General features: G+C 45.3%; 1 protein-coding gene across 12 annotated transcripts in view; it reads right to left on the bottom strand.

Annotated features, from left to right (window-relative positions):
* Positions 1-15,751, bottom strand: part of lama2 (laminin, alpha 2) — a 166,862-nt gene that overhangs the window by 7,912 nt on the left and 143,199 nt on the right. For 7 of the 12 annotated variants that reach the window (XM_055884711.1, XM_055884714.1, XM_055884715.1 and 4 more), the window contains 21 exons: positions 15,453-15,615; positions 14,491-14,701; positions 14,243-14,359; positions 13,397-13,560; positions 13,152-13,290; positions 12,259-12,361; positions 11,978-12,094; positions 11,371-11,553; positions 10,353-10,507; positions 9,684-9,827; positions 8,946-9,079; positions 8,600-8,759; positions 8,353-8,477; positions 7,991-8,153; positions 7,558-7,702; positions 7,266-7,404; positions 6,626-6,637; positions 5,840-5,960; positions 4,947-5,141; positions 2,714-2,865; positions 68-244 (listed from right to left, as the gene is read on the bottom strand). In XM_055884711.1, coding sequence (XP_055740686.1) covers positions 68-244; positions 2,714-2,865; positions 4,947-5,141; positions 5,840-5,960; positions 6,626-6,637; positions 7,266-7,404; positions 7,558-7,702; positions 7,991-8,153; positions 8,353-8,477; positions 8,600-8,759; positions 8,946-9,079; positions 9,684-9,827; positions 10,353-10,507; positions 11,371-11,553; positions 11,978-12,094; positions 12,259-12,361; positions 13,152-13,290; positions 13,397-13,560; positions 14,243-14,359; positions 14,491-14,701; positions 15,453-15,615 — 3,019 coding nt within the window. The remainder of the gene's footprint in view (positions 1-67; positions 245-2,713; positions 2,866-4,946; positions 5,142-5,839; positions 5,961-6,625; positions 6,638-7,265; positions 7,405-7,557; positions 7,703-7,990; positions 8,154-8,352; positions 8,478-8,599; positions 8,760-8,945; positions 9,080-9,683; positions 9,828-10,352; positions 10,508-11,370; positions 11,554-11,977; positions 12,095-12,258; positions 12,362-13,151; positions 13,291-13,396; positions 13,561-14,242; positions 14,360-14,490; positions 14,702-15,452; positions 15,616-15,751) is intronic. The other 5 variants (XM_055884712.1, XM_055884717.1, XM_055884721.1 and 2 more) reach the window with 1 other exon arrangement.

Here is a 15,751-nt window from a genome sequence, read left to right as displayed (position 1 = left end):
TAATGAATGGTGATGGTAGATAGACTAGATGTACTAGGGAGATAACAGGAGATGGTGAGAGACGTACATAGTATTAATCATGAGGTTCCAGATGCAGCCTTCGAAGGGGTCGTTGGGTCTCTGGGAGCTGAGCTCTACGTCAGGGGGGATACCCCCGATGAACAGTCTCTTGATGCCCATGGGTTGGTCGTTGGGAAGGGCCTGCTCCCTCTTCAGCTCCTCATCCACCTGGACGGCAAACGACCTGGACAGAGAACCACACAGGGCAGTGAGACACTTTGAGCCAGCTCTGTGTAAAAACAGCTAAACATGAACGGCTGGGAACTCGTTTTTTAACCTGTTAAAGCTGGGGGCGCTGTTGTCACTATTTATGGTAATCGTGTAATTTTTGAAACGGCTTCCTACAAAATTCTTGATCGTACAATATGCATATTATTATTATTATTGGATAGAAAACAGTCTATAGTTTCTATAGGAGTTTAAATTTTGTCTCTAAGTGGAACAGAACCCATTCTACAGCAATTTCCCTGACATGGAGTCAGATTTCAGAAATTTTGGCCACTGTTGTGGAATCAGTTTTAAAGCCAATGTTATTCCTATGAGTATACGGACACTGCTTACGTCTTCCCCTGGATGCCTTTCCGTGATGACGATTTGAATGGGGTCGATTGCGCAATCACAGGCACTATAAATTAAAAAACCCTGTAGCTAGTCACTCTTTTCTTGCTGCGTCATGCGCCTGGAGGACACCGACCCGCACCTGTTCCAAGCATTAGTGTTGGGAGTAATCTTTCTCCGGTCATGTTAAGACTCGTTATAGGAGTTAAAAACATCATAAGGTAGTTAATTTAAAGCGTTTTATAGCAATTTATATCCGTTTAGTGCGATTTTGAGACATTTATTTCTGAGACGCTGTGAATCTCTGGGCACGCTTCCAGTTCATCCCGAACGCAGTTGGCATTTCCACATGGCAAGAGGACAGCTTTCCACCAAAAGACGATTAGACCCAAGAAAGGATCCTTTGCCCAAGATACTGATGGAAGAACAGCTCAAAGTAGGACATTTTTATTATGATAAATCGTGTTTCTGTCGAAAAATGTTAGTGGCTTAGGACGCCATGTTTTTTGACGTAGCTTCGCTTGGCGCAAACTGTATTGAAAAGTAAGGATAATTTAAAAAATGTAATTCCGCGATTGTATTAAGAATTAATGTCACGTTCCTGACCTATTTATGTTAGTTGTTATGTGTGTTAGTTGGTCAGGACGTGAGGTTGGGTGGGCATTCTATGTTTTCTGTTTCTGTGTTGGTTTTGGGTTGCCTGGTATGGCTCTTAATTAGAGGCAGGTGTTTGGCGTTCCTCTAATTAAGAGTCATATTTAGGTAGGCGTTGTCACAGTGTTCGTGGTGGGTGATTGTCTTCCGTGTTTGTGTTATGTCTGCACCATACGGAACTGTATACGGTTTGTTCGGTTTATGTAGTCTGTTTCCTATTCGTGCGTTCTTCGTGTTTATGTAAGTTCTCATGTTTAGGTCAGTCTACGTCGTTTGTTATTTTGTATCATTTCAAGTGTAGTTCGTGTTCGTTTTTCGTCTTGTTTAATAAATATGTGTTCAACCTTCGCTGCGCCTTGGTTCAATCCCTGCTCCTCTTCGGATGAAGAAGAGGAGGACAGCCGTTACAATTAAATTGTCTATCAATCGCTGTCCACCCTATATTTTTTAGTCACGTTTATGAGTATTTATGTATACGAGTAGATCACTGTCTAATATGGCGCACGGACATTTTCTCACCAGCTGGGCTACATTTCTCATTGTCTAACCATAATTTTGGTGGCTAAATATGCACATTTTCGAACAAACTGTATATGTATGTTGTAATGTGATGTTACAGGGGTGTCATCTGAAGAATTCTGAGAAGGTTAGTGAAAAAAATAATATATTTTGGCGATGTTTACGTTATCGCTCTCTTTGGCTAGAATCAATGCTGGGGTAATGTTTGCACATGTGCTATGTTAATATAACGATTTATTGTGTTTTCGCTGTAAGACACTTAGAAAATCTGAAATATTGTCTGTATTCACAGGATCTGTGTCTTTCGATTCGTGTATGCTGTGTATTTTTACGAAATGTTTGATGATTAGTAGTTAGGTAAACACGTTGCTCATTGTAATTATTCTAGTCCATTTGTGACGGTGGGTGCAATTGTAAACTATGCCAGCTACCTGAAATATGCACATTTTTCTAACAAAACCTATCCCATACCATAAATATGTTATCAGACTGTCATCTGATGAGTTTTTTTCTTGGTTAGGGGCTATAAATATCTTAGTTTAGCCGAATTGGTGATAGCTACTGGTGTTGGTGGACAAATAAAAGATGGTGGATTATGCTAATGTGTTTTTAGGTAATAGATTTACATCTTTACATATTGTGTCTTCCCTGTAAAACATTTTAAAAATCGGACATGTTGGCTGGATTCACAAGATCTGTGTCTTTCATTAGCTGTATTGGACTTTAATGTGTGAAAGTTAAATATTTAAAAAAAATTTTTTTTTGGAATTTCGCGCTCTGCCTTTTCAGTGGAATGTGGGGGGGGTGTGCCGCTAGCGGCACCCTCATCCTAGACAGACAGCAGTTATTGTGCTGAACTGTATGACACTGTTGTTCAGTGTATAGCAATACCAATGTGTGTGTGTTGGTGCGTGTTACACACCTGCCACCCAGTCTCTCGATGCGCAGAGTGTGTTCTCTCCCGTCGTGCAGGATGCCCTGGTCAGGCTTGCGGACCACCCTGCGTGGGCTGTGGCTGCCTGTGAACACCAACACCTCCAGGGACCCCTTGTTCAGCAACACGGCCAGGAAGGGCTGCAGGGGAAACGAGAGGAGATGTGAGGGGGAAGAACCATGGAGGCACAACAACATCCAATCTCAATGACCAACCACCTCAGAACAGACTCAGTGACACAGGGTTATACAGGAAAGCATTATCTCACATAAACACCATGGCTATTAAACAAGGGCTTTATGCACTATCTGGGACAAGCAGGGACAGGCTTTATGCACTATCTGGGACAAGCGAGGACAGGCTTTATGCACTACCTGGGACAAGCCAGGACAGGCTTTATGCACTACCTGGGACAAGCGAGGACAGGCTTTATGCACTACCTGGGACAAGCGAGGACAGGCTTTATGCACTACCTGGGACAAGCGAGGACAGGCTTTATGCACTACCTGGGACAAGCGAGGACAGGCTTTATGCACTACCTGGGACAAGCGAGGACAGGCTTTATGCACTACCTGGGACAAGCGAGGACAGGCTTTATGCACTATCTGGGACAAGCGAGGACAGGCTTTATGGACTATCTGGGACAAGCGAGGACAGGCTTTATGGACTATCTGGGACAAGCGAGGACAGGCTTTATGGACTATCTGGGACAAGCGAGGACAGGCTTTATGCACTATCTGGGACAAGCGAGGACAGGCTTTATGCACTATCTGGGACAAGCGAGGACAGGCTTTATGCACTATCTGGGACAAGTCAGGACAGGCTTTATGCACTATCTGGGACAAGCGAGGACAGGTTTTACGGACTATCTGGGACAAGTCAGGACAGGCTTTATGCACTATCTGGGACAAGCGAAGACAGGTTTTACGGACTATCTGGGACAAGTCAGGACAGGCTTTATGCAATATGGAGCCCTGAAGACAATTAGAACTGTACACACTTCGCCCATAAACATGAACAAAAACAAATTCAAGATGAAACCTCACAAACGGAACGGAAGTCAACTTTATGTAATTGCATAATGATATGCTTTTCAACCCTGAGGGCCTATAGCATTTATGTAAGTCCTCTATTTCTCTACACGGCTTGATTGGATTCTGTCTGGGCAGAACTTCAGAGAAACTGCGTCCCTCTCTGAAACATACCAGGCAAGAAATAGATAGATTTAAGTGTCTCTTGTTATGATTAAATTCTCTGTAATCAGTCCAGTGCGATGGTGAGCACATCCCTCGACAGCGTTGGAATTGCAGACTAGCATGCACAGAGGGAGTTTGCCTAGGGAGAGTGAGGGAGAGCTACTGTTACAATATCTCTGGTCTGATTCAGCACGCGCTCCTCCTGTCCCCCTGCGCAAATTGGCAGAATGAATGACGCGGACACGGAGACCGGCGAGGCCGACTTGTACTCATTCGAAATGACATCCACTTCATTTACCAGGCCCTAATGATTTTCAAAGGTGACGGTCTGGACCTTTCCCAAGGGTTATCGCTGAATTGGACGTGATCCATCAGAGGGCTGTTGTATAATCTATTTCTTACTAACGGCACATGAAGGGGGAATGCTAGAGGTTAAACCCACTATCATTTCCTGCAGCCACGGGCAATAATTGATGTGTTGGACCACAGAGGTCTGCAGGCGAAGAGAGGGAGAGATTGAGAGAGAGAGATGAAGAGTACCCTAACAGAGACGCAGAAAGCCATATTTTAATCAAAGCCGTCGTGTCGCAAATCTCCCAGCCTTTAGCCCTCTGTGAAAGATGATCAACTTTTGTTTGCTGTCGGGTGAAAGTATAATGATTACAGCTTACAGCCAATCCATCTCCTTTATCGTTCATTTAATAAGGAGCCTTGCACACAGCAGGAGTTGATTATCAATGTGCTGTTAGTTTTTCAAAGCAACTCAGCCAGACAGCACAGCGCCCCTTATTAAATTACAGAAATCGAGAAACACCTCCAACAACCATTCCAGTCTACTGGGAAATAGGATGCAATAACTTATAAAGAACAAGGAGGTGACATTATAGAGGACTAGGTGCCTAGTTAGGAGGCTTCCATAACTGCAACACTGAAGTGAGAGAGTGTGTTTGTTTTATGTGTATGTGTGTGTGTGTGTGTGTGTGTGTGTGTGTGTGTCTGCGTGTGTCTCATCGTCCTCCTCTTACTTCCCCAGACTGCCTGCGTCTCCTCTTGGGGAGTTTGAACTGGGAACCGGCTCCATTGCTGCTCCCACTGCCAAACAGGATGATACCCTTATCGCTCTTGGTTGCGAAGGACAGGCTGATCTCTGTGCCGACGTCGAAGGACATGGACCTCAGCTCCATGTGACCTGGCTTGGAGAAGCTCACCGTGTGGAGGTTCTGTTGGGGAGAGACCAAAGATCACAGTCATTCCCAGCACAATCAACTAAGAGTCATCAGTCGTTTTCAGGGTTCTTTTTTATCATCTGAATGCTGTATAATTGTACAGTATAGCATGAAGCCTATGTTGCTTTGTTTATAATGTTCATATCAATTTCAGACTTATGTCACACATATTAATAAACCTGGTTTGTTAAAGTACAGTTTGTTAGAGTACCACTGTATTTGCATCGTCTGGCATTGACACAGGGTCCACAACAAATGAAAAAGCTGAATTGAGGGTGAAATCTTGCAAACATCTTCCAAACACAACTGAGACGTACAAACCAGCCTTTGTTGAATTCAAAATGACTTCTCTCTCTCAATTCTTGGCATTGTTACACTCTTTTGCATTCTGTGTCTGCAGTGTCTGCATAAATATTTAAATATTTTTCCCGAACAAAAAGAACACTTTTAGAAGGAGCGATTCCTCTTCTTTATGTGCCCTGTCAATTTCTCATTATTCCGCTCATCTTTTTCAGTTTCTTCACTTCAGTTCTGACCTCACTCATTGTATTCTTCCTCGTGTTTTTTTCGAGGGATGTTCGGCAACGTGTCGGGCCATGTTTCGTGAGCAGGCCTATATGTATAAGTAATGAAAGAGGGCGGGGAAAAGAACAGGAGTATGAAAGAGGAGGAGTGCTGACATGAACTCTGACCTCTACAGAGCAGCCTTTGGTCAGGCCGGTGTAGTCGGAGCTGCTCAGCAGGTTATAGGGTGTTCTGGAAACCTCAATGTCTCTCATACAGCCAGCATATTTCTTCTTGGTAACCTCTGACCTGCAAAGAGAAGAGAGAGTTGTCTCCATTGCCATTCGGACCTCCATTCTGTTCATTGTGGAAGTGCTGTCCTCATTTCAGGAGCCAATGACTTTGAGACGTCGACCAAATTGAGACTGCGTTCACTCTAAATGGATAAAGTCAGGCTTCTTTTTTGAAGCTGTTTTAAGAACATTTCTTTGGTATACCTTTTATCTGGGGTTTATGCTAAAGCTATGAAACAATTAGATAGCAGCTTCTGCATAGCAGACACAATGCTACGAAGAGTACCTCATTGTTAAATGTTCATTTCAAAATTTGCAACAAAGTGCCAGCAAATTCCATTTTCAGTAACATGCAAGAGAAGTGGTGGGGTGACAACACAGCAGCTATTGAATAAAAAGGAGTGGAAGCTGTCTCCTACTGGTCCTCAGAATTTTGTGCTCGTGTTCAGTTGGACAAATATCTCAAACCTCCATTGAGAAATGGACGGGTCTATACTGACTCTATTCTGATGACCAGCTTGTTGCATTAAAGCATCTACAACTTAAGAGCATATTTTTCTGAACTAAATGCATGGTAACTTGCATGGTAAAGCCAAGTTTCAAGAGAGGCTTTAGAAAGTCAATGGGTATGCTAGTACATGCAAAAGGTGACACAGTAAACTTTAACAGGACATGTTTTACCTTGACTTGATACTGTAAGAACAAAATATAAAAGCATATGCGTGTTAGCACAAGTAAGACACACAAATGAAACACTGTCAGAATACGTAGACAGAAGTCACAATCACAAGTGAAGAAAGTACATTCAGTTCCCCCTTGTGTGTGTTGAAAGGGTCTATAAGGCCTATAGAATATACCTTGGATACTGCCGGAGACTGTGAAGGTCTAGCGTTCAATGTTTACAATGACAGATCTATATAACCCATTGCTAGCGTTTATGCTATCTATTGTTAGAGCTAAATGAGAGCTAACGCCAGAGAGGGCAGTGACAATGTGACACACTGACTCAAGGCCTGGCAGAAGACAGAGGTGTTCTAATGGAAACTGTCTGTCTGTCTGCCTGGCTGCCTACATCCCTTGTCAATCCTCAACTTTCCTAGCCAAATGTGACAACATGAGAAGAATAGGAACAGTGGGTAACAGACTGTACAGTACTGAGTGTCTGAGCAAAGAACATAGCAAAGGTTTAAAGACAAGCTATCCGAGGTGTACTTTAGTGTGTGTGTGCTGATGTGTGTGCATGTGTGTGGGTCCGCATCAAAACAGACATGTAGCATAAGGCCCTACTGTGGAGGTGATTGACATCCTACAGAGTACATACCTGTAGTTTCCAATGGTTGGCAAACCCCCAAAGTAAATCCTCTCCTCCTCCTTGAGGTTGAGCCCGGTGGCAGAGCCTTGGGATGACACCACCAGCTTCTCCTCTTCATTGGTGTCTATGTCCACGATGGTCACCGTGGCTGGGGTGGAAGGAAACCAACAAGGGTAAACGGCTGTTCAACAAAAAAGCTCTGATCAAGCTACAAAGGCTGTATGTTCTACAAACTACGCAGTATCTACAAACGTCAACTAGAGTGGAACGTTATGTGTGTCGTGATGAGCGCGAGGGTCACCTTGTTTCTTCATGCGGGCCATAGTGAAGGACTTCCACCTGCCGTCGTTGTGTCTCTTGATACTGAACACCGAGCCGGTGCCTGAGCCCAGGTCAAAACTCACCTTCACTAGACCATCACTCAACTCAGCACTCATAAAGTCCTTCTGTCTCAGAGAGAGAGGGAGAGAAGGAGAGAGAGAGAGAGAGAGAGAGGGAGGGAGAGAGAGAGAGAGAAGGAGAGAGAGAGAGAGAGAGGGAGGGAGAGTGAGAGGGAGGGAGAGAGAGAGAGAGAGAGAGCGAGAGATGGAGGGAGAGAGGGAGAGAGAGGGTATATTGAGTAACATTGATAACCGATCAAAATCAAACACACATTTAACCGTTTTCATTACTATTGAACTTGAGCAGTTTGCTAGTCCTTGTTACGAGACAGGTGTGTGTATGAGTGAGGTTACCATATCCTTGGTGGCGAAGTACATGAGCAGGGAGTCGGTGGAGAAGGAGCGGAACTTGAACATGACGGTGGAGACGTTGGGGTTCCATCTGGTGGGCCGGCTCACAGCAGCATAGCCCTCCCCATCAAACTGTACCGTCCCCTCTGTGTCTGACGGCTGGGGGCTGGAGAACACCCACCCAAACACTCAGCAGTAATCACACAGCCAAGTGAACTTTTAGTACATAAAATAGTGCATAGTGAACGTCTAGAGTAAAACATTTGTGAACGTTTATGAGATCGACAAAGAAAGTGAATCGAGTCCATACACTATATGAGACATTCATACCTAGTACTCAACGTGATGTGAACATGCAGGCCTACCTAACCACACATCCTTTGCAGTCTCCTTCTCTCTCTCTGTAGTTCCACAGGCCAATAGGTTTGTTGTCCAGGTATGTCTCTCCCATACACCCGGAGAAAGTAGTGGTTTTGACCGCGTCCGCTTTCTGCAGGACAAACATCGATACATATACAACGATACGAATAAATCTGGCAAAAAAAGAAAGCGGTAACAAAGGACTAAATATATAGCTCTGGGATAAACTTCTGTATGGCAAAGGGATACTACCTTCACACTGCCCAACATGCCACCGACAAACAGGTAGGCATTCTGGTCCACATCCAGGATAGTATAGCCCTCAGGAGAAGTGCCACTCTTAGAGGTGGGCATGATGCCAGCTTTGGGACCCTCCAGTGCATGGACAGAGATAGTGCCATTGATTCCATTCCTGGGACCAATACAGAAATGATCAGATGATGAATTAAAACTTCATGAACTTTTCAATAAGGAGCCTACCTGGCACAATCAATGTTAAAAGATGAACTAATGAATAAACTCATAGACTAATCCCTTTGAATAATCTTTGCTCTGAAAAAAGATCTGGTGTGGAATATGTATAACAATGGCATTCTACCGTGAGGCCTCGATGCGATGCCAGTTGCCGTCGTTGATAGTCATGTCAGGGTACTCAACCTTGCCCACTCCAGAGCCCACGTCCCATAGGAAGTTGACCTTGCCCTTACGCATCTCAATGGCCAGGAAGTCAATCTAGAGGCAGACAGAGGATGAGCCAATAAGATGCAGCGCTGCAATCTCCTATCTGATAACATTACAGGTCCGTTACCGTTCTCTCTCTCACTATGGGTCCGCTGTAGTGTAGCAGTGCAGGACACATTAGAATAAGATCCCGAGGAATTAAGAGTCACAGGAAACTCAGGAGAGGAGCAACAGGACTGTGATTTCCCCAGGGAAATCAGCGATGAAACCAGATGAAATAGTCTGATTTGAGCGGCCGGTTAATTGCTGTGCTCGCTGTTGCAGTACACAGACGCAATATCACCCACTCTCTCCCGAGGATCTCACAGGGAAACAAATAACCTTCTATTCTTTTCTCTCTGACTTGAACATAATTGGTATTTATCTTGCATGTTGAGAAATATCCACTGGTGGAATGATTTCCAATGAATTGGTCAACAACACATTACACATCCCAAGCTAGAGACAAGCCCAACCTAAACAGTGAGAAATGGCCCTAACGTGTTACGTTTCACACACAAATGTATTAGTTGCCATATTAGGGTTAAGTGATTTACTTAGTGATTGTATCCACAAACACACACATCCATCCCAGTGTGGTGCTCCTCTGACTCACGTATTTGACACTGCCCAGGTAGAAGAGTAGGTTATCAGGGGAGGTGGTTTTCACATTCACAGTGATGGTGTTGTAACGACCTTTCTTGATTTCTGGTCGATAAGCACGGATACAGTCTCCCCCGGAGGACACGGACACTTTAATCTTTACAGGGAGACATCACATGGATCTTTCACCAGACAGACTGAAAAGGCCCAACCCACTGGGCACACACTGGTTGAGTCAGCGTTGGTTCAACGCCATTTCAATGAAATTACGTTGAACCAAAGTCGAATAGACGTTGAATTGACATCTGTGCCCAGTGGGAAGAAACGTTCAGGAAAACACATCTGTGTAGTGACAGAAGTACCCGTGCAAGAGCAACAATTTGTTATTGTACTCTTTTGTACCGAACAAATTAAAAACACTTTATCAAAAAGCCTTGAGTGTAAGAGACTTGTGGAGGAAGGAGTAGAAAAACAACAACACTTTCTTTGACAGAATGTTCATTGTTTAACAGAGCCTTCACTCAAACTGTGGCGACGCATGTGCACCACAGGCTAAAGAGAATGAGTCCTGTGACGATGGCACAGTTAGCAGAACGGCCGGCTTAGAAGCCACTGATCAGAGCGGTGGAAACAGAGGAGGTGGGAACGAGAGAGAAGGACGGAGAGGAGGAGTGTGACTCACAGAGTTGGCCTGCTTGCGCGCCTGGTTGATCAACTCTTTAATCTGAGAGATGTTCTTCTTCAAGTTGTCCTGCAACTCCTTGATGGGCTTCAGCTTATCCAGCAGTCTGTCTGCCTCGTCCTCCAGGTCTTTCACCTTGGCCCCCGCTGCATGGACTGACACACACACACACAGGCACACACAAAAACACAAACACGCACGCGCACAGCACACGCACGCCAGACACACACGCGCACAAGAACAAACACGCACAAGGGACGGACAGACACGCACACACCGGGTAGAGAGAGGTCAGTCTAAAAACGCCAAAGATCACACTTCCTTGCTAACTGCTCTAGAAATTCCACAGCCACTGCTTTCTGTGAGCCAGGCCTATTAGTTCGAGATCAGCGGAGAGATGGCGGCATTGTAATCACTTATTTAAAGGTAAAGAGCTGAAAGCGGTTATGAAAAGGAATAGAATGACATAGTAAATGGCTTGCCACGCGCTCATAATTAGCCACCGGTAATCATTCCGGTGGCTAAGGCGTACATTAGGATAACAGGCTTAGTGAAGCTCTAAAATACACGTTTTAATCTCGTTGAAGTGAAACAAAGAGATGGAATGCTGAGGAAGACAGAATGAAAGAAAGAAAGAGCAATTTTATTGTTACTATTTTTCCGCCGGCTATGGTACAGCCCATGCAGCACTAATGGGTACTCTCTCTTGTCATCATGCAGGAGCTTTAATCAGGTAATATAAAAGGTATACATACTTATTGCTGTTGGGGTTCAAAAGAAAAATGGGACAGAAAGAAAAACATATGTGAGGTACAGAATTATACAATGCCATTGTGTGAGACAGAAATGAGCCAGAGTAATAGCTATCTACGCTAAATTGAACCGAAAGAAAATGAACAAATGCATTTTAAGTCAATCAGCTCATGACTTGGCGCAAATAATACATTTAATATACAGTAGATACTACAGCTAAGGCTTGCCTACCCTTAAGAACTACAACACCCAGAGGCTCTCTTACTGTTTTTTTCAGGGTCCTGGATCATATTGTTGGCCTTGTTGACATCATCCTCCAGCTTGCTGTAGTTCTTCTTCAGGCCCATCAGGCTCAGGTTCATGTCTCTCAGTCTGGCCAGAACATCGTTGGCTGTGTCGTTGGCATCTCCTGCCTTGGCCTTGGTGGCCTGGAGCTTGGCTGCTGTATCTGGACAAAACAGTTGGTATCCAGTATGTAGTTATCTGAAGTTCTAGAGAGACTAGTAATCTAACGATGGTACGGACTATCGGAGGTCGTCAGTCATACATGATGTCTAACAGTCTTACAGAAACCTCCGTGTCAACTCTGCTGCCCACCTGTCAGATGTTTTTAACGCACCCTGCAGCCTCGTCTGTCTGATACCTTCCCATTTTTAACCTGGACTGTGCCGCATTGACTTCTGTCATGGTGGATCTATAAGAGCATGTGGCCTCTCACCTCATAGCTACACCACTATCGATCCATTCTGTTCCCACATCCTGGGCTCAGCCTGGCAAATTGCTCCAGCAGCAACACACATCAACGAGAAGTATTTCATTTGTAGCTTTCTTTTTAAACAAAGGTCATTTCCTACTGTTGTTTCTGTGGTTACCATTGGGGATTGCATTCAGCTTCCGTAACGTATCGTCCAGATCCTTGAGCAAGCCCTTGTTCTTCAAGCCACCAGCTTTCACCCTGGCCTGGAGACTGCCCACACTCTCAGCGTTCTCTGAAACACAAAGACGTCCGCTTGGTTCCAAAACACATATCCACGCCAATTCTCCTCAGAAAAACAGAGCTCTTTGAAATATGTCTGGCGCTTATCATCAGAGTTGGTGGGTGTTGTATGGGGAGAGGATCAACATGATTTTGTCTCGGTGGAACTGGGTTTACCTTTCACATCGTTCTCTAACTGCCTGGCTTCGTTCCACAGTTGAACGCTCTTCCGAACAGAGTTCTTGGCGTTATCCTTCAAAGAGCCTTTGGGTCCTGATGCCTGTGTGTGTGTGTGTGTGTGTGTGTGTGTGTGTGTGTGTGTGTGTGTGTGTGTGTGTGTGTGTGTGTGTGTGTGTGTGTGTGTGTGTGTGTGTGTGTGTGTGTGTGTGTGTGTGTGTGCACCAAGAACGTAAGCTTGAATATCAGAACAGTGCATTCTACAATGACCGAATAATGTAGTAGAATAATTACTTAGTGTACATACAAAAATACAATAGTACAAGATACTCCTAGGTATCTTGTGCTACACAAACACTGTTTAATATAGAACTTATAATATATTTTTGATATTTTGTTAATATGGAGAGGAAAAGCAGTGTTCTTGAACAGAGGACACCCGGGCCGAGGAGATTTCCACAGAGGGGACCAATGGTCCCTCTCAGCCCCCTGAGCCTCTCCCTCTCTCCTTCAGAGAGAAGAAGCGAAGGAGAAAGAGAGGGGGATCAGGTTTGTCGCCACCTCCGCTTGCTGCTACTGCAGGAGGCAGAGTCATGATAATAAGGACGACAGTGCTGGAACTTTGATCTCTCCAGCGTGACAAATGGAAATGAATAAGGAAATGCAAAACGTTTAAATGCCAAATCTCTGCTGCTCAGCACTTTAGAGAGAGAGAGGTCCTCTTCGAGTCCTTGCACACACACACACACACACACACACACACACACACACACACACACACACACACACACACACACACACACACACACACACACACACACACACACACACACACACACACACACACACACACACACACACACACACACACAGGTGTGTGTGTGTGATCTCACCAGCTGAAGGGCCTCTGTCCCACGTGCCCTGGCCTGCTTTGCCTCTTTGTCAGCCTCCTCGATGAAGTCCTTGATGTTGCTGTATGCGTTGAACGCTGCCGTGGCATTAAAGGACAGGTTCTTGGCTTCAGCCAGGATGCTATGAGGAGACAGCAAGAGACTTGGTTAGGACACCAGCCAATACACTGTCTGTGAGCCAGCCTATGTGCCTGCCTGTGTATGTGTGTGTGTCTGTCTGTCTGTACCGGTCCAGTATGTTTGAGGACTCGTTGAGCTCAGCAGCGTGGTTCTCAGCGTCCTGCAGCAGATCAGTCAGGGTGTTGCCACTCAGGCCCTGGGTCAGATGGCTCACTCTGTAGTCCAGCTGCTCATGGAGAGGACCCAGCTCATGCTCCATCTCCTCCAGATCCTACAGAGAGAGTGAGAGAGAGAGAGAGAGAGAGAGAGAGAGAGAGAGAGAGAGAGAGGATGAAAGAAATAGATAGAAAGAGAGACAGACAGACAGACAGACAGACAGACAGACAGACAGACAGACAGACAGACAGAGAAAGAAAGAGAGAGAGAAAGAGAGGAAGAAAGAGAAAGAGAGAGAGAGCGAGAGGAAGAAAGAAAGAATTAGAAGTAGAGAGAGAGACAGAGAGAGAGAGAGAGAAAGAAAGAAAGAGAGAGAGAGAAAGAGAGGAAGAAAGAGAAAGAGAGAGAGAGAGAAAGAGAGGAAGAAAGAAAAAGAGAGAGAAAGAGAGGAAGAAAGAAAGAAAGAGAAAGAGAGAGCGGTAGACGGGCAGACAGAAAGACAGATAGACAGAGCAGGAGGGCAGCACAGGTAGACAGAAAAAAACAGCAAGAGAGAGAAAGAGGGAGAGAGATCAAGGTGAACCCCCTCGTTGATGCAGGTGGGACGTACAGATGTACAAATTAAGTCCTGGGCAGAAGAAAGGTCTGCAGTAAAGTCCAATAGTGCTGCAGGCTACATCTGTCTGACATCACAACAGCAACCCAACAGAGTAAAGGTGTGTCTTCCTTCCACAATGAAGGGCTTGACAGGCCTGATTGGAGTTGGGATATGTGTGTGAGCAAAAGAGTGTGTATACCTCAATCTCCTTATTGATGCTGTCTGAGAGACCGTTAGCTTCAGCCAGAATGCGCTCTCCGTCTGCCAGCACGTCTTCAGTTCCTTTCTTCACTGAGCTCACAGCATCCCTCTTCCTCTGCAAACAGACAGACAAGAACAGTCAGCTCCAGTAACTTTACAGAAACAACAACCCACGTTGTGAGTGATGGTGCATATACAGCTATGGAATAGTTAGAATGTGGATGTATGTGTGATCAGGCTGCTGACTTCCAGGGTGGTGAGGTTCCGCTGGTTCTGTCCGGACAGGGCCCCAGCCTCCCTGCTCTTCCCCTGGGCGTCCTTCAGCAGGGCCTGGGCGTCATCCAGCTTGGCCCGGTGGTCACCCATCTTCTCTGTCACCTCTGCCTTCAGGTCCTCCGTGGCCTGGTGGGGGTCCCCGAAGAGACGCTTCACCTTCTGGTACAGGGCCTCCGCCAGTCTGGAAAGAGGTAGAGAGAGAGAGAGAGAGAGGTAGAGAGGTAGAGAGGTAGAGAGAGAGGTAGAGAGGTAGAGAGAGAGAGAGAGAGAGAGAGAGAGAGAGAGAGAGAGAGAGAGAGAGAGAGAGAGAGAGAGAGAGAGAGAGAGAGAGAGAGAGAGAGAGAGAGAGAGATTGGGAAAGAGACAGGAAGAGGGGAAGAGCACAACAGAGGTGTGAGAAGGAGGTAAGATATTCTTTGTCTCTCCTTTCGGTCTTCTTCTCCTGACGCAGGATCAGACCAGACACTAGATGTCACTATTTCTTCTTGTGTGACTCTTCCAGGCCTCAGCCAGAAGGAAGATGGTTGGATTAGAAGGAATAATATTCCTATCACCCACCTCAGGCCAATTTTAATTAGTTCATTAAGATTTTGCATAAGAAAAGTAAACTTTATTTATTCAGCTGAGATTTGCTGAAAATTATTTATAGAATATTTAAAAAATGGAGAAACAAAACACACATGTGAAAGTTGGTACAGAATACCAGGATGTTTTTAAGTGGATCGCCTCTTCGTTTACTAGGATATGAAAGCAATCATTTAGCTGAGATTATAATGACCCAGGAAATGCAGGGGATGCCTTCCTAGAAATAGGACACAGGAGTCATTCAGTGGTGTATAACATGTGTGTGTATGACTGGATGGTTCCATCCCTGTGTGGACCACAATAGCTTGACATCTCTCTGCTAGTCTCTCAAGCTAGTCAGACCTTACCCCAGCTCCTCCTCTGAGATGTGCTTCTTGCCTCCCAGCTGGCGTTTGCGGAGCTCGGCTAACATGGTCTCCATCTCCTGGTGCATCTCGTTTAGGCTCTTCTCTGGAGCTCCGTTCCTCCTGCCCAGAGTCTCATTCAGCTCTGAAGCCTTGACCTTCAGAACTGGAGGATAGAGGACACGGGGAAGCCATTCTCATTTTAACACGCACTTGCAAACACACACACACATACACACTGCCATAAGGCCAAATTCTCCATCTCCTGATAGTGTCCTATACTGTCACCTCTAGCTGAAAGC

Source organism: Salvelinus fontinalis, chromosome 27, assembly GCF_029448725.1.
Source record: "Salvelinus fontinalis isolate EN_2023a chromosome 27, ASM2944872v1, whole genome shotgun sequence".
Lineage (NCBI taxonomy): Eukaryota > Metazoa > Chordata > Actinopteri > Salmoniformes > Salmonidae > Salvelinus > Salvelinus fontinalis.
Note: the sequence above shows the minus strand (reverse complement) of the source record. Positions and strands in the feature narration are given on the sequence as shown.